General features: G+C 49.2%; 1 protein-coding gene across 1 annotated transcript in view; it reads left to right on the forward strand.

The window, feature by feature from the left end:
• UNC13A (unc-13 homolog A) overlaps nucleotides 1-25,269 on the forward strand; it is a 67,412-nt gene that overhangs the window by 4,396 nt on the left and 37,747 nt on the right. The window contains exons 3-12 of the mRNA XM_004384506.1: nucleotides 555-654; nucleotides 2,420-2,537; nucleotides 4,283-4,406; nucleotides 5,215-5,288; nucleotides 7,062-7,116; nucleotides 8,906-8,941; nucleotides 14,466-14,673; nucleotides 22,562-23,101; nucleotides 23,577-23,685; nucleotides 24,511-24,557. Coding sequence (XP_004384563.1) covers nucleotides 555-654; nucleotides 2,420-2,537; nucleotides 4,283-4,406; nucleotides 5,215-5,288; nucleotides 7,062-7,116; nucleotides 8,906-8,941; nucleotides 14,466-14,673; nucleotides 22,562-23,101; nucleotides 23,577-23,685; nucleotides 24,511-24,557 — 1,411 coding nt within the window. The remainder of the gene's footprint in view (nucleotides 1-554; nucleotides 655-2,419; nucleotides 2,538-4,282; nucleotides 4,407-5,214; nucleotides 5,289-7,061; nucleotides 7,117-8,905; nucleotides 8,942-14,465; nucleotides 14,674-22,561; nucleotides 23,102-23,576; nucleotides 23,686-24,510; nucleotides 24,558-25,269) is intronic.

Below are 25,269 nucleotides of genomic sequence, written 5' to 3' on the forward strand. Positions count from 1 at the left end.
GATGGTGGGCTTGGGCTTTATGACTGCAGAGCATCAGAGGGGGAACTTGAAGGGTTAAACAGGGGAGGGGGCAGATCTAAGCTTGGGTTCCCCCACTCCCCGAGTGTGGGAGCTTCCCTAGGCTCCCACCAGGAGACACCTGAGCCCATGGCACTTCCCAGGATTCTGAGAGGCAGGGAAGGTACTCTTCCGCTGTGGCTACAGATGGGAAAAGTGAGGCCCAGACTGGTCAATTTTGCCCCCCTTTCTGAGGCCTCAGTTCCCCAGATGAAAACCAAGGCGATTGGACAATGTTATTTCCAAACAGCCGGATTAAGCATCCTACAATTCCGCTTTCCTGCAACCGCACCCCTTCCTTGTGCTTCGGGGCTCTGAAGAGAGCTGGGGGATGGCCTAAGGGTGGGAGGTACAGAGCCTCACTGTTAAGGCGGAGCTGGGGTGCCCTGAGCCCATGGAGCATGCAGGGACCTGACGGGGTTGTGTGGAGGTTGGGAAGGGGCATCAGAGGGTTGTGGAGCTCTGCGCTGTCTCTGACCCTGCTCTCGTCACCACAGAGAAATTCAACACATACGTGACCTTGAAGGTGCAGAACGTCAAGAGTACGACCATTGCTGTCCGGGGCAACCAGCCCAGCTGGGAGCAGGACTTTATGTTGTGAGTCCGCTGGGCTCCCTTCCCTCCGTGTTGAATGCAACTGTTTCTCCCATCTCCGAGGCCGCCAGCCAAGTCCCTGCCGCCGCCTAGCCTCTGTCCTGGCCTCCTGTGCCAACCACCTCCTGCAATCTGTTCTCCACCAGGAAGCCAGGGGGATATTTTTAAAACTGCAAATCACATCCGGTCGCTCCCAGGTTCCACGCTTGCCCGTGGACCTCGGAATAAAACCCTCTTTCCTCCCCACGGCCCCTGAGACCTCCCTCCCACCAGCATCTCCCTCCATAGCCCCTTTGCTCACTGGCCCAGCCCCACGTGCCTCTGCACCACCCTCCAAATCACCCAACCCTTCTGTCTTCAGGGCCTTTGCACATGCAGTTCTTGCCCCCCAGCTGGCTCCTTCTTGTTCTTGCGTCTCAGCTTGTAACACCTCCTGAAGGAAGCCTTCCCTGACCACCACCCCCAAGCTGTGATTTAAGAGCATCCCATCCTTCTCAGGCCTGACCACAATCTGTTGTTTGAGCCATTTGTGTGATTTTTGGACACACATTTCTGTACCCCACCCGTACCTCTAGACTCTGAGTTCCAGGAGGGTGGGATCAGGTCTGTCTCAGTCCCTGCTGTCTCCCTTCCCAAGCACAGGACCTGGCACACAGTAGCTGCTCAATAAGGATTTTTGTCTAATCCCTGAATGAATGAATGACCTTTACTCTTGCCGTAGCCTGGAGCCCCCCAGGACCTCATATCCCCCTACTTATAAAACAACCTTGCACCCCGTCTACTCTGATGATTTGGAATGACTTGTGCCAGGTCCTGTTCTAATGCTTTGCACACATTAATTGAGTCAATTCTGCCCAAAACCCTGGGAGGGGGTTGCTATCATCATTCCCATTTTATAGATGAGGAAAGAGAGGCTCAGAGAGAAAGAACCACCTGCTAATATCACACAGCTTATAAGTGGCGTGGCTGGAATTTGAACCCAGTCACCTTTAACCTCTGGGCCGTTCCCTGAGCAGGGCCTGGCTGGGAATGCTCAGTGGTGGAGGCCACCAGAAGCTCCAGAATTGGAGTCTCCTGGTAGAGTAACATTCCGGGAAGGAAGGAAGGAGCTGGACCCCCAATTGTAGGGGAGATTTGAAGGGGAGAGACAGCATGATCCCAACTCGCTCACAGCCAGTTATTGACTGGCCAGGTCATGGTCAACAGATGTATTCAAAGACAACGTTCCTTAGGCTAAATCTTTGATAAATTGATTCAGTCAGTGAACTGGACATTCACCAAGATTTTCCCACCAAAATCAACAGATTTTGGGGGCGGATCCTGTGGGGAAAGTGCTTAGAGGTGGGATCGTGCTTATGTGAGGGGGTGTCCCCATGTGATTGGAGGGAGACAATGCTAGGAAGGATGGAGGCGCCCCAAATGCCCTTATCCTGGGGTAATAGGGAGCCATTGAAGAAGCTTGAGTCTCTTGCTGGCTAACCCAGAATTGTCAGGTCTGAGCGAGCAAGGCAGGGCCAGGTGTTGGGAGTGTAGGAGACATGTGACATCCTAGTTTTACTGTGAGATGCTGAGCTGGTAATCCTGCTCTGGGCCTCAGTTTCCCCTCTGTGAAATGAGGACCACTGTGTTATCTTGTTTCATCTTCTGGCTTAGCTTGAAGAGAGGTTTGAATTCCAGTCTGCTGGGTGTCCTCAAGTGAGTGAACTGACCTCTCTTAGCCTCCATTACTTCACTTGTGTCCCTTAGTGCCCCTCCGTTCTCTCCACAGCGAGATTAACCGCTTGGACTTGGGGCTGACAGTAGAGGTGTGGAACAAGGGGCTAATCTGGGACACGATGGTGGGCACCGTGTGGATCCCCCTGCGGACCATCCGCCAGTCCAACGAGGTGAGTGGTAGGCCGAGGTGGGGGAGGAGGAGCACCTGTGGCCTCAACAGAATGAATGTTTATCCCCCATCCCATAATAACCTCTACATAGACATCTGGGGCTGCCGTGGAGGCTGCAAAGTCCTCAGGGTCTAGGCTGCTTGCATCTAGTTGCTCTGCTTCCACCTAGTGGCACAAGGTGACTTCACAAGACTCAATATTGCATCTGCATTCCTGCCAGAGAAAGGCAAGATGTCAAGAGAGGGGGCTTGCCCTCATATTTAAGCTGCTCATGGCACTTCCCTCATATCCCATTGGCCAAACTTAACCATGTGGCCACACCTAGCTGCAAGGGAGTCTGGGAAATGGAGTCTTATTCTGTGCACCCATGGCCCGGCTAGAAACGTGTTACTATGGAAAGAGAAGGGAAATGGTGGGCACTAGCATTTGGTGCCCCAGGTGGGCATGATGGCAGGTCACATCAGCCCCAAGGAGAGAGGTGGACAAGAACTCAGGCATCTCAGTCTTCCTGAGGGGTGGCCAATGTCTATTAATCCCTCTCTGTCCCCACAGCCCAGCCCCCACCCCAGACTCCCGCCTGACTTCCTGGCCTTCAGTCCTCTCCCCCTCCACTCAGCCCCTCCATGGGGTCAGCTCCAGGAGGATTTTACTCTTAAGGGCTCTGTCCTGCCTTCCCCTAAGGAAGAAAACCCAACTTCAAATTCACACAGGATTGTACCTGCCCCCTTTGTTGGCCTCATCTTCCACCACACCCAACCTCTACTACTCTCAATCCCCAAGGATGATCTTGGAATCTTCCTTCATGTTTGCTGTTGCCTTGGCTTCCAGTGTCCTCCCATCCATCACCCTCTAGGTCTCAACTCTGATGCTTCCTCCTCCAGGAAGCCCTCTCTAACACTCCCCAGGCCCCTCAGCCCCCTCCCTTCCTTTGACCCAATGCTGACCCCCTGGGACTGGAGGTGTCTGTGTCCACTCTCCCAGGCCCCTCAGCCCCCTCCCTTCCTTTGACCCAATGCTGACCCCCTGGGACTGGAGGTGTCTGTGTCCACTCTGTCCATCTCTTGGGGATCTCAGCACCCCCAGCATGAACTAGGCAGTGGAGACACCAGGGAAGGTTTATTATTTAATGAATGAATGAACAGAGAGGGAGGAAATGAGTACAATAATCTAGGCAAGTGAGGCCAAAAAGAAGCCTTGAGTGGAACTCATATTTTCCTCAGTGGCCCCCAAGTAGGAGGAAAGCTGGACCAAGACCCCCGACCCCCAACCTCTTCCTAGAGCTTCAGAAAGCAGATTCCACAGATCATTCTCATTTAAGAGACGAAGACACTGAGATCAGAGTGGACCCCACTTGGTCAACGGCTCATGTCTCTAAACCAGGGGACACAGGTCCTCAGGAGGATGTTGGCTCATTCACTTAGGGGTGTTTCAGGATGGTGAATGGATCAGGGCTTTCCTCTGAAATCAAGTTCCCATACCCCCCTGTTGGGGGTGGGGGTTGGGCATACAAGGCTGATACCATCCCTGCCTGGCCTCACGGGGCTCTCTCTCTGAGTTCCTCAGACCCACCATTGGCCCTTGAACGGGGACCTCCCCTTTCTGAGCCTCAGTTTCCTTATTTGTAAAGTGGGGGTGCAGTCATTGCTCTCAGGGTAAGGGCGAGATAGGGTGAGATGGATGCCTCATGTGAAAGGATGGAGCCTGCTGGCTGAGACCCTGATCCTGTTCCCACCCCCCCACCCTAGGAGGGCCCTGGAGAGTGGCTGACACTGGACTCCCAGGTCATCATGGCAGACAACGAGATCTGCGGCACCAAAGACCCCACCTTCCATCGCATTCTCCTCGATACCCGCTTCGAGCTGCCTTTAGGTGAGTATGGAGCCTGAGCCCCTTGCCCAGCCCTGCCTCACTTCCTGGGCTCACCCAGAAAGGCCAGGAGAATGGCTGGACCCAGGTGGAGGGGGCCATCCCTTCAGACGAGGGTCCCACCCCCAGAGGAGAGTTTCCCGGCTTGCAGGCATCAGCTGGTGACATGCCTGCTGTGTGCAGAGCACATCCCAGCCCTGCCTGTGCTGTGGGGGAACCACGAGGCTCAAGTCTGAGCTATGGTGGTGCTTGGTGAGGCCTTAGACTGCAGGAGGGAGCTGCGGGTGGGGGGAGAGGCAGAGACAGAGAGACACAAAGACAGAGACAGACATAGAGGGAAAAGCAGAGACAGAGAGGCACTGAGACAAAGAGACAGAAATAGAAAGATATAAAGACAGAGAGACACAGGCAGAACAACAGACAGAGGCAGAGAGAAAAACACAAAGCGGGAGAGACACAGACAGAGGCAGAGACGAAAGAGCCCTGCCCGCCTTTCCTGGAGGCAGCTCCTGTCTCTCCACACTATCCTTCCAACAACCCATGATTCCCCCACCCTTGTAAGACTAGGACACATCTCCCCTTCCACTCTCCATCCATTCCCAAGGTAGCTTTTGGGGGTTCGGGTGTGTGAGGGGGACCGTCTTGTCCTCCCCTCCTCTCCCCCACCCATTCAAGACCAGACCAGCCCCACCCAGACTTTGCCAAAGTCCCCAGAGGCCGGGCCAGAGCCCCGTAGGCAGGCACAGGATGCTCCGGAGGAGGCTGAGGGGCAGCGGGGCTTCCCGGCTCACAGCCCCGGCTCTGCTTCCAGACATTCCTGAGGAGGAGGCACGCTACTGGGCCAAGAAGCTGGAGCAGCTGAATGCCATGAGGGACCAGGATGAGGTGAGCATTTGGGGTGAGAGACTCTTTTTCCTTGTCTCCTCTGTCTCTCTTTGCCTCCTCATATCCTCCTCTCTTTGTTTCTCTCTCAGCTTGTCTTGCTCTGTGTCTGCGTCTCTCTTTGTAACCCAGTTAAATCAGTGGTCCATGTGGTCCAGTCTCACAGCAAGTATGGGATTCCAGGAGCATACAGTCCACCAATCACATCACAATTTCAGACAACTCAAATTCTGCATTTTACAAATGCCCTTCAGGGGATCCAAGATCCTTGAAAGCACTTCTTACACCCTCTTTCTGTCCACACACCGCTCAGGTCCTCAGGTGACACTCAGACTTTCCTAAAAGTCCTCCCTCGCACTAGTCCTAGCCCTTGTGCCTCTTCTTCCATGCCATCCCCTTTCTTCTTGGCCCTGCATCATCACAGTTCAGAGACCCAAAAGTAGCCCTGAAGACAGGAAAGAAATAGAAGGTGAGGCCAGAACATTTTTTTAGTGGGAGGCAGAGGGCAAAGGAGCAACCAAACCAAACCAAATCAGTCGCCAAGTCAACCCTAAATCATAGAGGTCCCATGTGTGTCAGGGTAGGACTGTGTTCCATAGGGTTTTCGATGGCTGATTTTTGAGGCACCTCTTGGTGAACTCAAACCTCCAAACTTTTGGTTAGCAGCCAAGGATATTAACCATTTACATCACCCAGTGTCTTAGTTATTTAGGGCTGCTATAAAAGAAATATCCAAAGTGGATGGCTTTAATAAGTAGAAATTTATTTTCTCGCAGTTTAGGAGACCAGAAGTCCGAATTCAGAGCACTGGCTCCAGAAGAAGGCTTTTTCTCTCTGTTGGCTCTGGAAGGTCCTTGTCTCTGTTTAGCCTGTTTCTTGGTTCCTTGGTGATCCTCATGTGGCTTGGCGTCTGTCTTCCCCCATCTCTCTGTTGTCGTTATTTTTGCTGCTTGCTTAATCTGCTCTTTTATACCTCAAAAGAGATCGACTCAAGGCATGCCCTACACTAATACTGCCTCACTGACATAACAAACAAAACCCTTTCCTGAATGGGATTATAACCACAGGTATAAACCCATTGCTGTCAAGTCAATTTCCGACTCATAGTGACCCTACAGGACAGAGTAAAACCGCACCATACGGTTTACAAGGAGCTCCTGGTGGATTTGAACTGCCGACCTTTCAGTTAGCTGCTGAGCTCTTTAACCACTGCACCACCAGGGCCCCAACCACAGGTATAGGGGGTTAGGATTTACATCACAAATTTTTGGGGAACACAATTCAATCCATAACACCCAGGGACTCCAAAGGACCCACACTCATGTGTTAATAACTTTTGTCCAAACTAATTTTCTTCCTCTTTGTTTAGCTTCCTGCCTTCAACTTTTCTGTCACGTGTTTCCTTCCTTATCTGTCTTTCTTTTTTCTTTTTCTCCATCTCTGTTGCCAACTGTCTGTGTCTGGGTCTCTCTCTTTCCCTCTTTCTTTCTGTCTCTCTTTTGGCTTTTTCTGTCTCTGTTTCTTGCTGTGTCTCTGTCTCTTGATGTCTCTTCCTCTTTTCTCTTTTCTATCTCTGTTTCTTACTGCCTGTCTGTCTCTGGGTATCTCTCGCTTCCTCTTTCTCTCTTTGTCTCTGTGGACACCTGTGTCCTTCTCCTCCAGAGGGAGGGGGCTGGGGAGACAGGGAGGAGTCAAATGGGACAGGACAGAGAACCACCCTGATTCTCTGGCTTCTGCTGCCCTGTGACGAGCCCTCTCTCCTTCCCTCCCCCTCAGTACGCCTTTCAAGATGAGCAAGAGAAGCCTCTTCCTGTCCCCAGCAACCAGTGTTGTAAGTACCTCTCACTTCCTCTCTGGAAGGAGCCCTCATCCCTCCCCACGCTGACTGTCCTAACAGGTCACTCCCAAGAGAGATGCGTCCTGAGTGTGACCACGGTGTCTGCTCATAGTGTAGTGGGAAGAAGAAGAGATCTGGGATTTGGTTTGAATCCTGACTTATTATGCGATCACAGGCAGGCGAGTGCCCCTCTCTGATCCGTGGGGTCCCTGTCTTTGAAATGGGCATCTGATAGCCCCCTTACTCTGAGGGTTGTTGGAAGGACCCAAGGCATCTAAAGGCACAAAAACATTTTGTGGACTCTTCAGTTGCATTCTTAAGATCCTGGATGAGGGCCTATAATTCCTTCAAAAAACTGTTCATAGGGCCAACACATCTGTGTCTGATGGCACAGACAGACATTAATCAAATGAGTCCGCCAACATACATACAATGGACGAAGGCTGTTTCATGTGCCCATTTTCACAGATGAAGAAACTGAAGTCCGAGAGAAGTGACTTGGTCACACAGCCAGCAAGTGGCAGAGCCAGGATTTGAAGTCAGATCTGAGGGACTCCCATTCTGCTTTTCTTTCCACTTTGCCACATCTATTAATTATTATGATCGTCATGTTCCTCTGCCTACTGACCCCGCATTAAGGCTGGAGTTGTCAATGTTGTTTATCTTCCTTGGCCCTTGGTCTGGGACAGTCACCCCCAGACCAGGTCTCTATGGGTCAAAGAGATGTTCCCCCTCCTAAAAGCGTCCTCCAAATCCTCATGGTGGGGAGGAAGTGGCAAATCATACAGCCTCAAAGCAGAACCCCCACCCACCTGTCCCATGGGCCACTGACACCTGGCCCCCCAATCCTGTTCTGCAACCTCCTTCTCCTTTTCCATCTGCTTTCCCATTCTCTTTCCCTCCCCTCTCACAGTCTCCCCTGTATCCGTTGTCCCCCCTATGTGCCTAGGATGGTGGTAATGAAGCTTGGAGGGAAGGGCTAGAGTTCTGCAATTGGGGAACCTCATTTCCACCCTGCCTTGGGATGTGATATTGAGTGGGTCCCTTGACTTCTCTTGGAGGAATTACAAACCCCCTTCCTGGTGAATGGAGTGGGGGCAGGCAAGGTGGGAGCAGGAACAGAGCAACAAATAGTACTTGGAGGTGGAGTGAAGCTGAGGGGTGGTTTGATTTGGAAAATGGAACCCATTGCCCAGCATTTACCTCTGAGTCCTTATGGAAGTGTTTCATTACGCCCATTTCATAGAGGAGGCAGCCAACAGTCAAAGGAGTCAGGGTTCAGTTCCAGGGTATTTTCTGAGATGCCAGACATTGGGAACGAGGGGGTGGAGACGTGGTTCTCTCTCTGGCCCTGATGCTCAGAGGCTGTGTGACTTTGAGCCACTTACTCCACCTCTCTGAGCTTCGTTTCTTCATCTGTACAGTGAAGAGAATGATAAAACCTACCCAACAGGGATGTTTTGAAGCTTAGAGCTTCCGGTTCAGTGTTTCTTTCTTTATCCTCAAGTCGAGGGGGAGGCCCAGTACCCCCTTTGTGACTCTCCGGCTGAGCCTATGGCCTCAGTGAAAAATGGGGATATACCGCCTTCCTCTCAAGATGCTGAGGGCTCGGTGAGAGACAGTGTGACTACTGTCAGCAATTAAAATGATACTCGGGGAAGAGGGGCAGGAAAGCACTGGAGTCCTGGGGTGGGGGAAAAGAGGAGAATGGGGGCACCCTCCTGCCCCCCATGTCCACCCTCTGCCTGCTCCCCTTTATTATCTCTGCCCCTTCTCTTTGTAGGCAACTGGAATTATTTTGGCTGGGGTGAGCAGCAGAGTAAGTACTCAGCTATTCGTTCTGGGTAGTCATGGGGAGGTGGGTGCCTTGGTGACCCCGAGGCCCCCACCCCACTGCACAGGGAAGTGGGGAGCTGTCACAACCCCTCCTGTGCCCTCCTGCCCCTGTCTGGGGGTTCCTGCCCTGCCTGATGGGCAGGGGGAACTGCCGCTGGGGTGGGGGATTCAGCTGGGAGGGGTGGGCATTTAGAATGGAGACCTGCCCTTTCTCCAGCTGGGCACTGTGTCCCCCCACCCCTGCTCCCCATGTATAACTTCATCTCCCTTCCTGTACCCTTGCCTTTTTTGTCTCCCATCTTCCTCCTCTACCAGGAAATGGCTCCAGTGTCACTCATATGGTGGTGGGTGAGGAGGAGCAGGGGGAGGGTCTCAAACAGAAGGGCTGGGCAGGGACCCTCAGGCAGCTATCACTCCAGAAACCTCAGCCCCCAAAGCACCCCACCACGCACACCGCATTCCTTCCCTTTGCCCCCAGGAGAAGGAAGCAAGACCTTCCCAGCTGGATGCTTATTTTTCTCCCTAAGGAATAGCTCCTTCTTCCCATTTACCTGCCCTTTCAAGAGAAATTCAGTCCTTCTAATCTAAGTCAGGAAACCTAAGTGCTGCAGCTGCTAACCAACGGGTCGGCAGTTCGAATCCGCCCGGAACTCCTTGGAAACCCTATGGGGCAGTTCTACTCTGTCCTATAGTCGCTATGGTAACAATCAATTTGCCACAAAACAGGTGATACAGTCAAAATCGAAGGCATTTTTGGTTAAAAACCAATTTGGCTAAAGCTGATAATTGGGTCAAAAGCGAAGACAACTTGGCCAAAAGCAGACCATTTTGTTAAAAAGTGGCCAAAAATAGCTTAGCCAGAAACAGGCAATTTGGTCAAAAACAATTTGATGAAAGGCAGAATCTGGGCAAAAGCAAAGACAATCCAATCAAAGACAATTTGTCCTGCCAAAAGGCAATTTGTCAGGAAAAAAATAAATTGGTGAACACACATACAAACGGCTTCATGTGATTTGGTTGGAAACATCTTGGCAAACGCAAGGACAACTTGGTAGAAAAATACTGATTTGGCTAAAGACTGTACACCCAGATAATTGGGTAGAAATGAAGTTGGTCGGACGAGAAATTTGGTTACATCGACAAAATGTCCACAGTTTTGTGGGGGATCGTTGACAGCATTGCTGTTTCATCCTAATGCACACAAATCTAAATCGCAGGAATTCGTGGCAAGTTTGCCTTGGCTTTTGCTTGTAACGTCAGAGCTAACACACAGCACATCAAATGATGGTCATGTATCACAGGTTCAGAAAGAAAAGCTTGTAGGTCACAGTGGCCCAAGTCAAATGGTAGATCAGGAAACCAAAGATACCTTGGTAAAGATGGCTTTGCTAGCTGAAAATGAATTTAAGATTTTTCTAAAAGCAAAATAACTTTAGGGAACAATCAGAACTTTATCCATGAAGTACAAGATTAATTTTTGAACAATTCACCACATTTAAAAAATGTTTGTAACTATTTTTCAAACGTACAAAAATGGACATGATTAACTAAAAAATAGAGAGTTCAGAGACAAACATCTGGGAAATTAACAAAAACAGTTAAAGACATAAAAAAGGTGCAAACCACCTTCTTGGTATGTAAAATCACCATAAATTCACGTGATGGCTGAGTGTACCATGGGCCACCAAATCAGGATTTCAATTTTCCTTCTTAGCTGACTAGTTTTCAACCAAATTGTTGCTTTCTAACTAAATTGAGTTTCTCCCCTTCCCATCACAATGTAATGTCTCCTTTGACACTGTTCTATGACCTTCACACACAACGCACACACACACACATTAAACTCAGCAAAAGTCCACAGTCCCTGTCGCTGGTCTGAGATTTAGGGATCTGCGATGTCCTCTGCTTTTTTTTTTGTTTGTTTTCTTTTTCTGTACTCTTCGGCCTTTCTACATGAACTCTGTTTTGCTCTACTTTCCAAATAAAGATAACCCAATCGTTCTTTTTTCATTACAAAAGTAACATGTGCGTTGTGAAAACTCAGAAGTTAGAATACATACAATGGCATATGACTCAGCCATAAAGAGAAACGAAGTCCCGATGCATGCCACAGCATGGACGGACCTAGAAACCTTATGCTGAACGCAATAAGTCAGTCTTAAAAGGACAAATCTTGTATGCGCGCACTTACATGAAACAAGCAGATACACGTTGTTGTTGTTAGTTGCCATTAAAAGTCAATTCCTACTCGTGGCGACCCCACGTGTGCAGAGTAGCACTGCTTCATAGGGTTTTCAAGGCTGTGAGCTTTTGGAAGCAGATCGCCAGGCCTGTCTTCCAAGGTGCCTCTGAGTGGGTTTGAACTGCCAACCTTTCAGCTACTAGTCAAGTGCTTAACTATTTGCACCACTCAGGAACTCAAGCAAATATATAGAAACTAAAGTGGTTACCAGGGGTGGGAGGGAGGAGGAAGAGGGGGTAGTTTTTGGTGAGGGGGCATTGAGTTTATCCTAACGGTGGTGGAATGATTTGGAGAAGGATAGTGATATTGATTGCACAACTTAAAGAATGTCATCAGTGTCACTGAATTATACACGTAGAAATTGTTGAGTTGGTGCGTGTTTCGCTGTGTATGTTTTCACCACAATTTAAAAAAAAAAACAGAAGGTAGAGAAAAGGAATAGAAAGGAAAGCTGACCATCCCTGATTATCTTGCTACCCAGACACATTGCTTTTAGAATTAGATTTTTTTTCTTTAAGATTCAGAAAAAAAATTTTTTAAAATCTATTTTACTAAGAAAATCAAACCAAAACATCCCTTCGTTTTTATTAAACACTTGAGGTTTGACAACATCACTGATGTTCCACATTAGTGATAGATTCCGGGTTTGTGGCAGTCTCACCAAATTAAAACATCTAGTCCTTTTTACCACCACTTGTCTGTCAGTTTATCGTATGGTGGTGGCTTGCGTGTTGCTGTGATGCTGGAAGCTATGTCATCAGTATTTCAAATACCAGCAGGGTCACCCATGGCGGACACATTTCAGTGGAGATTCCAGACTAAGACAGATTGGGAAAAAGGGCCTGGTGGTCTACTTCTGAAAAAACTGGCCAGTGAAGACCTTACGGATAACAGTGGAACATTCTCTGATATAGTGCCGGAAGATGAGCCCCTCAGGTTGGAGGGCACTCAAAATGTGACTGGGGAAGGGCTGCCTCCTCAAAGTAGAGTCAACCTTGATGACATAGATGGAGTAAAGCTTTAGGGCCCTTCATTTGCTGATGTGGTATGACTTAAAATGAGAAGAAACAGCTGCAAATAGCCATTAATAATCGGAACAAGGAACGTACCAAGAATAAATTAAGGAAAACTGGAACTCGTCAAAAATGAAATGGAATGCATAAAGATCGATATCCTAGGCATTAGTGAGCTGAAATGGACTGGTATTGGCCATTTTGAATCGGACAATCATGTGGTCTACTATGCCGGGAATGACAAATTGAAGAGGAATGGCGGCGGCGTCATTGTCAAAAAGAACACTTCAACCCCGCACATCCTTTTAACTCAGTACTGAAGTCACTCCTGAGGTTCACCCTTCAGCCAAAGTCCCATAAACAGTAATACACAAAGCTCAACCATGTATACAAGACTAAATGGGCACACCAGCCCAGGGTCAAGGATGAGAAGGCAGGAGGGGACGGGGAAGCTAGAGAATGGAAATGGGGAACCCAAGGTCTAGAAGGGGAGAGTGTTGACGTGTTGCAGAGTTGGCAACAAATGTCACAAAACAGTATGTGTATTAATTGTTTAATGAAAAACTAATTTGCTCTGTAAACCTTCATCTAAAGCACACACACACACAAAAGTACAAACTATAAGGCTAAAATAAGGGGCGGGGGGGAAAGAAAGAACATTTCAAGATCTATCCTGAAGTACAATGCAGTCAGTGATAGGACAATATCCATACGCCTACAAGGAAGACAGGTTAATACAGCTATTATTCAAATTTACATACCAACCACTAATGCCAGAGATGAAAAAGTTGAAGATTTTTACCAGCTTCTGCTGTCTGCAATTGATTGCACATACAATCAAAGTGCATTGATAGTTACTGGTGACTGGAATGTGAAAGTTGGAAACAAAGGATTGGTAGTTGAAATTATGGCCTTAGTGATAGAAATGAAGCCAGCGGTGATCGAATTTTGCAAGACCAACAGCTTATTCACAGCAAATACCTTTTTTCAACAACCTAAACAGTGACTAGACACATGGACCTCGAAGGGTGGAACACACAGGAATCAAATCGACTACATCTGTGCAAAGATACAAAGGAGAAGCTCAGTATCATCAGTCAGAACAAGGCCAGGGGCCAGTTGTGGAACAGACCGTCAATTGCTCATACGCAAGTTCAAGTTGAAGCTGAAGAAAATTAGAACAAGTCCACGAGAGCCAAAGTACGACTTTGAGTATATCCCACCTGAATTTAGAGACTATCTCAAGTATCACCTCATATGCCTGTGCAAGTTGGACAATGGATGAGTAAGACAGACCAAAGAAGAATTGATGGCTTTGAATTATGGTGTTGGCGAAGAATATTGAATATACCATGGCCTGCCAGAAGAATGAACAAATCTGTCTTGGAAGAAGTACAAACAGAATGCTCATTGGAAGCAAAGATGGCGAGACTTCGTCTCACATACTTTGAACATGTTATCAGGAGGGACCAGTCCCTGGAGAAGGACAACATGCTTGGTAGAGTAGAGGGTCAGCGAAAAAGAGGAAGATCTTCAACAAGATGGACTAACACAGTGGCACAATGATGGGCTCAAGTGTAGCATCAATTGTGAGGATGGCGCAGGACCAGGCAGTGTCTTGTTCTGTTATGCAGGGGGTCACTATAAGTTGGAAGCTACTTGACGACACCTAACAATAACAACAGTCCTTTTTGAGGGAGACAGTATCTTTCACAGCCTTTTCTTTGTTTCTGCACCTTTGAGTTTGGGTCTACGGTCCCCACCTTTCGGATAATCAGGAAATCTCTCTGAATTAAAGAGCATTTATTCCACCTGGTCCACCTGGTAGCCCTCCAGCTTCCCCTAAGTGCTTGCATGTGTGCCTCCTCTTATGGGGAGCTCACTGCCTGATGGAAAAATCCATCTCATTTTCAGAGTCCCAAGTTTGGCAAAGTCCCTCCTTACGTTTAGCAGAAAGCCACCTCATAATTTGTCCTTGTCCTCTTCACATTGTAGGACCCACCTTGCGCCCCAGACTTCAGGTCCAGTTTGGTCTACATGAGGCAAAGCAAGGTTTTCACCTCCCTTTACTCTAAAGCTTATGTCTTTATTAACATGACCCAAGAGCCTTCATCTATTCTGAGAAAAGTTCCTCTTCTTGGATTAGCAGCCAGTGAGGACCCTCTAAGTCTGGGAGACTGCATTGGCCCCTATTGTGTGCTCTCACTCTCTCTTCCCTCCTCACCTTCTTCCCTACCTCCTTTCTTTTCCAGACGAAGACCCTGACAGTGCGGTGGATGATCGTGACAGTGACTACCGCAGTGAGACCAGCAATAGCATCCCGCCACCCTATTACACCACGTCACAGCCCAATGCCTCCGTCCACCAGTATTCCGTCCGTCCACTGCCCCTGGGCTCCCGGGAATCCTACAGTGACTCCAGGCACAGTTATGAAGAGTTCTCGGAGCCACGGGCCCTCAGGTAGCCACTGTGGGGTGGGGTGTGAGTGAGGGTCCTTCTTTGTCCCCTGGAGAGGAGACAGCAGTGTAGGGCAGTAGGTAGCTGGAAGTGGAGGGGAAGCAGATCTTGGAGACCAGCACCCACTCCTTTCTTGTGGGAAATAGAGCTCTTTCTTTGCTCAAACTCTTGCAACAAAATTCCAAGAGTTCGATACAAGTGGGTCTGCTTTGGCAGAAGAAAGGGGAGGAAGTTAAGAGGCCCCTGAGTGGTTCCCCTGAAATATGGGGGCTCCTTGGCGCTGCTTTTAAAAGCCACTGTTCCCCGTGTACTCTCTAATTGGGCTGGAAGGCAAAAAAGAGATGAGGATTAATGAGGGTGGGGGGAGGTGGTGCAGTGAGGCATAGTGATATTGGAAAGACTCCCAGGGAGCAGCTGGTTGGTGGTCCTGGGTGGACGTGCCCAGCCCTCCCTGGTGGCCCCCTGTCCTCATGTCCCCGCCTGGCGGGTGTGGGCCCTGCTCAGTCCAACTGCCATCACTCCTTCCTTGAAAGCAGGCTATCCCCACAAAAATCCATGATGGGAAAAAATTCACCAAAATACACCCTTAAAAAAGTGGATTTTATTGTGTGTCAGATAGGTGGGTCTCCAGCCTATGTGGGCCACCCACTGACCAGTGCTGTGTGCTGATCCTTGAGCCTCGGAGGCTGAAGTCCACACCTGCCGTCCCTCCTCACCACCCCCTGATCGCCCCAGCCCTGGTTTCTAAAGCAAACAATGACAAACAGGACATTAAACAAATTGAATATGTGTAAAGCACTTAGGGCGGTGTCTGGAAGTGCTACATAGTGATTGTTAGGTAAACAATTGCACAAATAATGGTATCATGAGCTGACTATGTGCCCAGTGCTGGTCCAGAACCTTCTCTGCACCATCTTATTTCATTCTCTGGGTGGGAATACTACCGATTCCATTTGGCCTATGGGGAATCGAAGCACAGAGAGGTTAAGTAAGTTGCCTGAGGTCACACAGCTGGCAAATCATTGTAAGAAATAACATTTATGGTGGATCTGCTGAGTGTCAGGCAGTGATGTGGTGTGATTTTTGGTCGTTGAGTCCTCTTCCCAGATGGTTGTCCCCCCATCACCTCCCAAGAGTACATTTCCTCCATTGAAGGGTGAGCAGGAAGGAAATTTTGAGTACTTGGTACTCCTCTGGTGTTGAATGGATACTTCTATTAATATGGCCCCAGTAATGTAGAACCTATGTTGTTGTTAGGTGCCGTCGAGTTGGTTCCGACTCATAGCGACCCTACGCACCACAGAATGAAACACTGCCTGGTCCTGCGCCATCCCCCCAATTGTTGCTATAGTTGAGCCCATTGTTGCAGCCACTGTGTCAGTCCATCTCGTTGAGGGTCTTCCTCTCTTTCGCTGACCTTGTACTTTACCAGGCATGATCTCCTTCTCCAGGGACTGATCCCTCCTGACAACATGTCCAAAGTATGTGAGACGCAGTCTCGCTGTCCTTACTTCTAGGACGCATTCAGGCTGTACTTCTTCCAAGACAGATTTGTTCTTTCTTTTGGCAGTCCATGGTATATTCAATATTCTTCACCAACACCACAATTCAAAGACGTCAATTCTTCGGTCTTTCTTATTCATTGTCCAGCTTTTGCATGCATATGAGGCAGTTGAAAATACCTTGGCTTGGGTCAGGTGCACCTTAGTCCTCAAGGTGACATCTTTGCTTTTGAATAAAGAAGTCTTTTGTAGCCGATTTGCCCAACGCAATGCGTCTTTTGATTTCTTGACTGCTGCTTCCATGGGTATTGATTGTGGATCCAAGTAAAATGAAATCCTTGACAACCTCAGTCTTTTCTCCATTTATCATGATGTAGGTTATTGGTCCAGTTGCGAGGATTTTTGTTTTCTTTATGTTGAGCTGTAATGCATACTGGAGGCTGTGGTATTTGATCTTCATCAGTAAGTGCTTCAAGTCCTCTTCACTTTCAGCAAGCAAGGTTTGTGTCATCTGCATAATGCAGTTTATTAATTAGTCTTCCTCCAATCCCAATGCCCCGTTCTTCTTCATATAGTCCAGCTTCTCAGATTATTTGTTCAGCATACAGATTGAATAGGTATGGCGAAAGGATACAACCCTGACGCACACCTTTCCTGACTTTAAACCATACAGTATCCCCTCGTTCTGTTCGAACAACTGCCTCTTGATCCATGTACAGATTCCTCATGAGCACAATTAAGTGTTCTGGAATTCCCATTCTCTGCAATGTTATCCATAATTTGTTATGATCCACACAGTCAAATGCCTTAGCATAGTCTGTAAAACACTGGTAAACATCATTCTGGTATTCTCTGCTTTCAGCCAGGATCCATCTGACATCAGCAATGATATCCCTGGTTCCACACCCTCTTCTAAATACAGGTTGAATTTCTGGGAGTTCCCTGTTGATATACTGCTACAGGCTCTTTTGAATGATCTTCAGCACAATTTTACTTGCATGTGATATTAATGATATTGTTCGATCATTTCCACATTCGGTTGGATCACCTTTCTTGGGAATAGGCATAAATATGGATCTCTTCCAATCAGTTGGCTAGGTAGCTGTCTTCCAAATTTCTTGGCATAGACAAATGAGCACTTCTAGAGCTGCAGCCACTTGTTGAAACATCGTAGAACCTATATTTCTATTAATATGGCCCAAAAATGTACTCCCTTCGGTTGAATCTATACTTCTATTAATATAGCCCAAAAATATACTCCCTTGTGTTGAACATATACTTCTATTAGTATGGCCAAAAAATGTACTCCCATAGTGTAGAACCTATACTTCTATTAATATAGCCAAAAAATATACTCCCTTGGTGTTGAACCTATACTTCTATTAATATAGCAAAAAAAATCACTTTAAGATTTTAGATTCCGTTCATACAAACCCCAGGGCCTGTTACTGTGAGAACCTGACAGATATCTCAGGTATCTGAGATTTAGGATTAGGGTGAGGCGTGTGAGGCAGTTGTCTCAGGTGCAAAATTTAAGGGAGTGCCAAAATACTCTATCCAAGGTAAATAATATTTAATGCAGTGTTTTTAAAAATCAAAATGAATGCACAAAAATCCACGATGGGAAAAAAGTCACCAAAATATAAGGTGGACTTTATTGTGTGTGAATTATACTTCAATAAAAATATTAAAATTCCTGATGAACAAAATATCAAAATTTTAAGTAAAGACAGAATTCGACCTTGTACTTGCCCGACTCAGCCTCACCCACTTCACCCAAGTCCTGGCCCTGCTGTGCTCGTCTCTAAGCAAGAAAATGAGTCCCTGGATGGTGCAAATGGTTAAATGCTCAACTACTATTAAAAGGCTGGTGGTTCAAACACACCCAGAGGGACCTCGGAAGACAGACCTGGCGATCTGCTTCCAAAAGGTCACAGCTTTGAAAACTCTATGGAGCAATTCTACTCTGCACTCGAGTCGGAAGCAACTTGACTGAAACTAGCAACAATAAGAAGCAAGAAAAAATGATGATGGTTAATCGAGCACTCACTATATCCTAGGGATTCTAATGAGTCCTAACTAATTCATCTATGAGGTGGGGACTAATATCATTTCCCCACAAGTTTGTAGATGTGGGAAGTGAGGCACAGAGAGGTTAAGTGACTTTCTCAGTGGCACACAGCTAGTAAGTGGCTGAGCCAGGATTTGAACCCCGGCAAGCAGACTACAGGATCCACATCCATAGCTACACCACCACACTGCCTCTCAGCCCTAAAAGGGGCACATGGGAACGCACAAGGGTAATCTCCCAAGGTCCCACAGCTGGACAAGGATGATTTTCCCTTTGCATCATGCGGCAGAAATGTAGGTGAAGAGGAAGTCCCTGCCTTCTCTGTGTTCCCAGGAGCACTTTCAGTGTTGGATCCCTCAAAACCACCCTGCAAGGAACAAGTGGCTCCACATGAAACAAATCAGAGTCAACACTCAGTTACACAAAATCGCATAGCCTCCTGAATTGCGGACCTTCTCAGAGCCTTGGTGAAGATGTTAATTACACAAACAAACAAACAAACATTGACATCATGGCTGAGGAACCCTCGGAATCATTTTATTTCACAAACTGTTTGCACTTGACTGCTATCCTGAAGGTTGGCAGTTTGAACTCACCCAGCGGTACTGCGGAAGAGGGCCCTGGCAATCTGCTTCCGTTAAGAGTACAGTCGAGAAAACCTTATGAAGCACAATTCTACTCTGCACACACGGGGTCGCCATGAGTCAGAATCGACTTGATGGCAGCTGACAACAAAGTGCAGTAAGAAAGCAAATTATAAGTTGCTCATGTTTATGCCGTCAAGGGAAACTGAGCTTTTAGCACTGTGCTGTCCAATATGGTAGCTGTTATCTGCATTTGGCTTCTTCAAGTTAAACTTCAATTAATTAAAATAAAATAAAAATTCAGTTCCTCAGTTGTACTAGACACATTTCAAGCGCTCCATAGCTGCACATGGCTCATGGTGACCGAATTGGACAGCACGAATAGAAAACCTTCTCATCTTCTCAGAATGTTCTATGGGATACAGCTGTAAAGGGTTTGGGGACTGAACAATTTGAAGAAAATCTTCCTAAATTTCCTACTCCATCTTCAGCATCAGCTGATACAATGTTTAAAGCATCATTAATTCTGCCCCACATGACTCAGACTTAAGCTATTATTGGAACCAAGTTTCAGCCATTGGACACGGCTGAAGGACAAGGAAGATATTAAATATAATACAATATTAACTCTTAGAAGAAGAGAAAGTCTTCTCTTAGAGAAAGAGTGCAGGAGAGCAGAAAACCCATCGAAGCACTTTTCTTTTTGAGGGGAAACAATTCGCTGACCCTTTTCTCTGTGAGTGTCTGGGCAGGGGCTCCCCACAATCTCTATGAGTGCCCGTGAGACCGGGCAGTGCAGGGTGGATAGTGCCCATGTGAAACCGAGGCTCACAAGGCAGGAGTGAGTTGCCTGAGTCACAAGCTGGGTGTGCACCAAGACTCTCTGGGTGTGTTTATCTGTCCCTGGTGGAGTCTGTCTGTTGTGAGCATTCCTGGGAGGAGATGCGGGAATAGAAAGGAGAAGCCCCACCCCTTGTGCCGTGGGCAGGCCACGCAGGGGTGAGGTGAGACTTTCCAGAGTTGAGTTTTGCAAGTGGGCAGGGGGTTGTTGTTAGTTGCCACTGAGTTGATTCTGACTTATGGCAACCCTATATGTTACAGAGTAGAACTGCTCCATAGGGTTTTCTTGGCTGTAATCTTAACAAAAGCAGATCACCAGGACTTTCTTTCATGGCACCACGGGGTGGGTTCAAACCAACAACCTTTAGGTTTGCAGTCAAGCACAAACCATTTGCACCACCCAGGGACCTGTAGAAATAGAAACTAGCTGGGTTCTCCTGACAGTGCCTTGAGCCCCTCGCCCCAGTTGCCCCTCCAGCGGGGCCGCCCAGAGCTACCCCGAACGACTAGGGGAAACAGTCAGACACAGACATTCCCAGCCCTCGAGGTCAGGGCTTAATCAGAGGGAGGAGTGGGGCTGGACACTCTAGGAGGAAGGCAGGGAGGGCTTCCTGGAGGCGGGTGCATGGGAGGTGGATCTTGAAGGACAAACAAGGTGGCTGGGGAGGGAAAGGGAATTCCAGGCAGAGGAAATAGCTTGGCTAAAGGCTGGAGGGGTGGAAGGGCCAGGTCATGCAGGAAGCCCTTGGGTGCCAAACTCAAGAGTGTGGACTTGATCCAGAGACCACTGGGAAGCAGGGGAGGTGCTGAGTGGGGCCAGAGCTGTGCTGAGACCCTGGATGTCTGAGCCAAGGTTGAGGAGTCTCCAGGTCCCACGCCTCGGTTTGAGAAGCAGCCGCAAAGCCTTACCAGGGACCCTAGGATGTGCTGGGGTGGACTTCACCCTACTGGTGAGCCCGGGGTCCTTTGTTACAGCAAAAAAAAACAAAAAAAAAACAAAAAAAAACTTGCTCACCACCCCCATTCTGTCTCCTGCCTGAAACAATTGTTGTTAGTTACCCTCCAGTCAATTCCAAATCATGTGTGCAGAGTAGAACTGCTCTATAGGGTTTTCAAGGCTGTGACCTTTTGGAAGCAGATCACCAGGTCTGTCTTTCTAGGCATCTCTGGGTAGGTTCGAACTGGCAGCCATTTGGCTAGTAGTTCAGCGCCCTACCATTTGTGTCACCCAGGGGGTCCTGCCACAATAACCAGAAACCAAACTTGTTACTGTCAAGTCGATTCTGACTCATAGCGACCCTATAGGACAGAGTAGAACTGCTCCGTAGTGTTTCCAAGAAGCGGCTGGTGGGTTTGAACTGCCAACCTTTTGATTTGCAGCCTGAGCTCTTAACCACTGTGCCACCAGGGCTCCCCTGCTACAATGACAGGAACTAAATATGTAAACTAATAAGAACTGGAAGGAGAAAGCCCCATTTTGTTTCTTACAGCGTCTCCGGGACTGGCCAGGGAAGGGGGGCCCAGGCAATGAGAATGGACAGAGTATTTAGGATAGGAAGTGAGAAGTTTGTTGAGTGACTAAATGGGTGCTTGGAAAAGGGATGAATGGTGGCCCATAAGTCATGGTGCCTGCCTGTCCCTGGGCAGAGATAGATATTTCTTCCTGGTTTAGGGGGCTCTAGGAGCTGATAATGGTGACCCTGACCTGGCGGGGCTAGGGGAGGCTTACCCAAAGAAGTGACATTTTAGTGGGCAACGGAAGGCTGAGTAGGAGTTTGCCAGATAAAGCAGGCGAGGAAGGGTGATCCAGGCAGAGGGCACAGCACGTGCAAAGGTCCAAGGGTGGGAACAAGTTTAGGTTGTTGGAGGAACAGTGAGGAAGGAAGTGAGGGGGAGATGGAAGGAAAGGAAGGTTGGGAGGTTGGAGGGTTTGGGCCACACGGGGGAGAAAGGACGTGGCATGTGTTTTGTTCCAAGGTACAATAGGGAACCATGGTAGAATTTGGAGTAGGGGAGGGATATGATTGGGTTGTAATTTTAAGAAGCCCCCCTATGGCTGCCGTGGGAAGCAGGGCCTCTCAGGGATATGGTGGAGCCTGGATCAGAGAGAGGCCCAGGACACAGAGAAGTGGTTCGATTTGGGCTATATTTTTGTGGGAGAGCTACGAGGACTTGCTGCAGGATCAGCTGTGGAGGGAGGTTGAAGCAAAGAGAGGAGGCAGGGAAGACCCAGTCCCTGGCCTGGGAGGCCTAGGTTGAGACCAAGGGGCATCAAGAGCCGAGTGTGGCCACGTTTAAGTTTCAGGAGCTCTAGGTGTCCCGGGGAGCCCTGGTGGCGCAGAGGTTAAGAGCTCGGCTGCTAACCAGAAGGCCAGCAGTTTGAATACACCCAGCAGCTCCACGGAAGAAAGGCCTGGTGATCTGCTTCCATAAAGATTACAGCCACGACAACCCTATGGGGCAGTTCTACTCCGTAACACATGGGGTTGCCATGAGTTGGAGTCAACTCGATGGTGGCAGCTTTGTGTTTTTCATTGTAGACGGCAGGGGAAAGGATGCAGGTGGTGGGGTGAGCAGGTATTTTTCTTCCCTAGACCATAAACTCCATGAGGGCAAGGAATTTTGTCTCTTCTGTTCACGGCTGCATGTCCCTGGGCAGGGTCTGGCACACAGTAGCGAAAAAAAAAAAAAAAAAAAAACCAAGCCCATTGCCACTGAGTCAATTCTGACTTATAACAACCCTATGTGTTACAGAGTAGAACTGCTTCACGGGGTAAGTTTGAACTGCCAACCTTTTGGTTGGTAGCCAGGTGCAAACTACTTGTGGCACCCAGGGACTTAGCACTGGCACATGGTAGGTGCTCAGTAAATGACTGGCCCCGGTCTCCCCGCAGCCCCACTGGCAGCAGCCGCTATGCCTCCTCGGGAGAGCTGAGCCAGGGCAGCTCACAGCTCAGTGAGGACTTCGACCCAGATGAGCAGAGCCTGCAGGGCTCTGAGCTGGAGGACGAGAGGGACCGGGACTCCTACCACTCGTGCCACAGCTCAGTGAGCTACCACAAGGACTCACCGCGCTGGGACCAGGACGAGGAGGAGCTGGACGAGGACTTGGAGGAGGATCTGGAGGACTTCCTGGAGGAGGAGCTGCCTGAAGATGAGGAGGAGCTGGAGGAGGAGGAGGAAGAGGAGGTGCCAGACGATGTTGATCTGGCACGGGGTGGCTACTCCAGGCGTGAGGAGCCGCCGGTGTCTGAGCCCAAGGACTTCAAGCGTATCAGCCTCCCACCGGCCATCCCCGAAAAGGAGGATAAGGCTCCGGCTGCACCCGCCGAGGCCCCCGATGTGGCCAAGGTGGCCCCCAAGCCAACTATGCCTGAGGAGGGACCCCTGGCTGAGCGGATGACCAAGCTGGAGTCCCCCAAGGCAGAGGAGAGGTAAGAGGGGGTCACAGGAGCACGGGGTCCTCATGGGGTCAGAGTGGACCTGGGTAGGAGCCAGAGGTTGTCATGGAGTCATGGGGTTTATAGAAGGGATTGGAGGTGACAGGATGGATTATGGAAGTCAAAGCAGTTTTAGGGGTCTCGAAGGGGTGTTAGGATTTGGGAGGGTGCTGGAGGGCCTGTCAGAGTTGGAGAGGTCACAGAGGGTCAGAAGGACGCTGGGAGCATAAGAGGTGACAAAGGGTCAGGGGCAGGGGAGTTGAGGAGGGAGCCAGGGGTCTTAAAGGTGTCAGAGAGGTGCTGGTGGGAGGGAGAGGGGTGAAGGGGCTCGTCAGAGAGGTCAGATGTGGACCAGGGTGGCTCTGAAGGGCCAGAGACGCCATGGAGGGCTGGTGTCGCTCTGAGAGTAGAGGGAAGATCAGGAGTCACGGAGAGCCAGCCCTAGAGACTCACAACACCTCTGCTTTAGTTTCAGGCCGCGGGAGGATCAGGAGGGTCAGGAGGGTCAGGACTCCATGTCCAGGGCCAAAGCCAACTGGCTGCGAGTCTTCAACAAGGTGCGGATGCAGCTGCAGGAGGTGAGTGAGAGCCCCAGCCACCCGCCCGCGCCCCGCCCGCGCCCAGCACATAACCACGCCTCGATCTACCTACAACAGGTCCAAGCCCCGCCCACACTCAGCTGGGCCACATGCCCATCAGCCTCCCCTTTGTCCAGCCTGGCCACGCCCCCACCCAGTCCACAACTAGTCCATGTCCCGCCCACACAGTCTGACCACGTCCTCGTCTGACCACACCTAGCCCAGGCCCGGCCCACATACAGCCTGGTCTTGCCGGCACGGAGCCCACACGCCACCTAATTTACCATGCGACTCATGTTTACCCTTTAGTTGTGAGACAGTGGGGGAGATGGGGATGTCGCCTGGACCCTGGGTCTCAGCTGAGATCCGAGTGATGAACAGAGGCTGGTTGGGCCCAGAAGGCAGGAAAGGTGTACAGGCAGGTGGCACAGCTCAAGCAAATGTCCTGGGGCATGAGAGCGGGTCAAGCAAGTGAGGCTGCAAGGAATTTAGGGAATGTCAGGATCTTAAGAGTGTAGCCCTTGAGAATTCCCTGGTTACGGAACATGATGCTGTTGTTGGAGATGATGTTAACGAATTCCCAGGTTTGAAAGATGAGACCGAGGTAGCTGCAGAGAGGAGCTCCTCTCTCCCCGAGCCCATTTTAAAGATGAACAAACTAAGGCCCAGAGAAAGCCAGTGAGCTCCCCAAGGGCACACAGCAAGGACTAGGACTCAAGCCTCTGACCCCCGTCCAAAGGGGACACAGAAGTGGGTGTGGAGCTGCCCTGCCCTGGGAAGAGGAAGGGCGGCCACAATGACCATGTCTGTCTGTCCATCCCACAGGCCCGGGGAGAAGGAGAGATGTCAAAATCCCTGTGGTTCAAAGGCGGGTGAGTAACAGGGCTGTGGGGAGAGCTTTTGAATGCAAAGCTGAAGGCTGGTTTGCCCCCAGGGCCTCAACGCAGCAAAGATGGGCAGAGGTTCCATTTATGAGGGAGACAGACCATGCTTGAGCCACTCTCACGTGGCACTTACCAAGTCCAGGAGCTGAAGATAGTAACACATTAATCGTTACAGCAAACCCATTTCACAGATGGGGAGACTGAGTACAGAGAGGTTCATGGCTAGCCAAAGCCACTTGCATAATTCAAGATCATTTCCCCCTAGAAATAAACGTAAGATAAAGGAGAAACCCATTTCTTGCTCCATGTGTACACTACGCTGGAGTGAATCATTTGCTTTGATTCTACTTTTAATTTCTTAGATTATTGCTAAAGTTGCTGGCTCTTTAATTAATGATAGTGTTTGGCCTTAAGGTCCCTGGGTAGCACCAGTGATTTGTGCAAAAAGTTGACAGTTTGAGTTCACCCGGAGGCACCTTGGAAGAAAGACCAAGCGATCTGCTTCCATTAAGATTACAGCCCAACAAAAGTTATGAACAGGCACTTCGCCCAAAGAAGATATTCAGGCGGCTAACAGACATATGAAGAAATGCTCACGATCATTAGCCATTAGAGAAATGCAGATCAAAACTACTATGAGATATCATCTCAGCACAACAAGGCTAGCATTAATCCAAAAACACAAAATAATAAATGCTGG

This window comes from Trichechus manatus, unplaced genomic scaffold (assembly GCF_000243295.1).
Source record: "Trichechus manatus latirostris isolate Lorelei unplaced genomic scaffold, TriManLat1.0 scaffold00122, whole genome shotgun sequence".
NCBI lineage: Eukaryota > Metazoa > Chordata > Mammalia > Sirenia > Trichechidae > Trichechus > Trichechus manatus.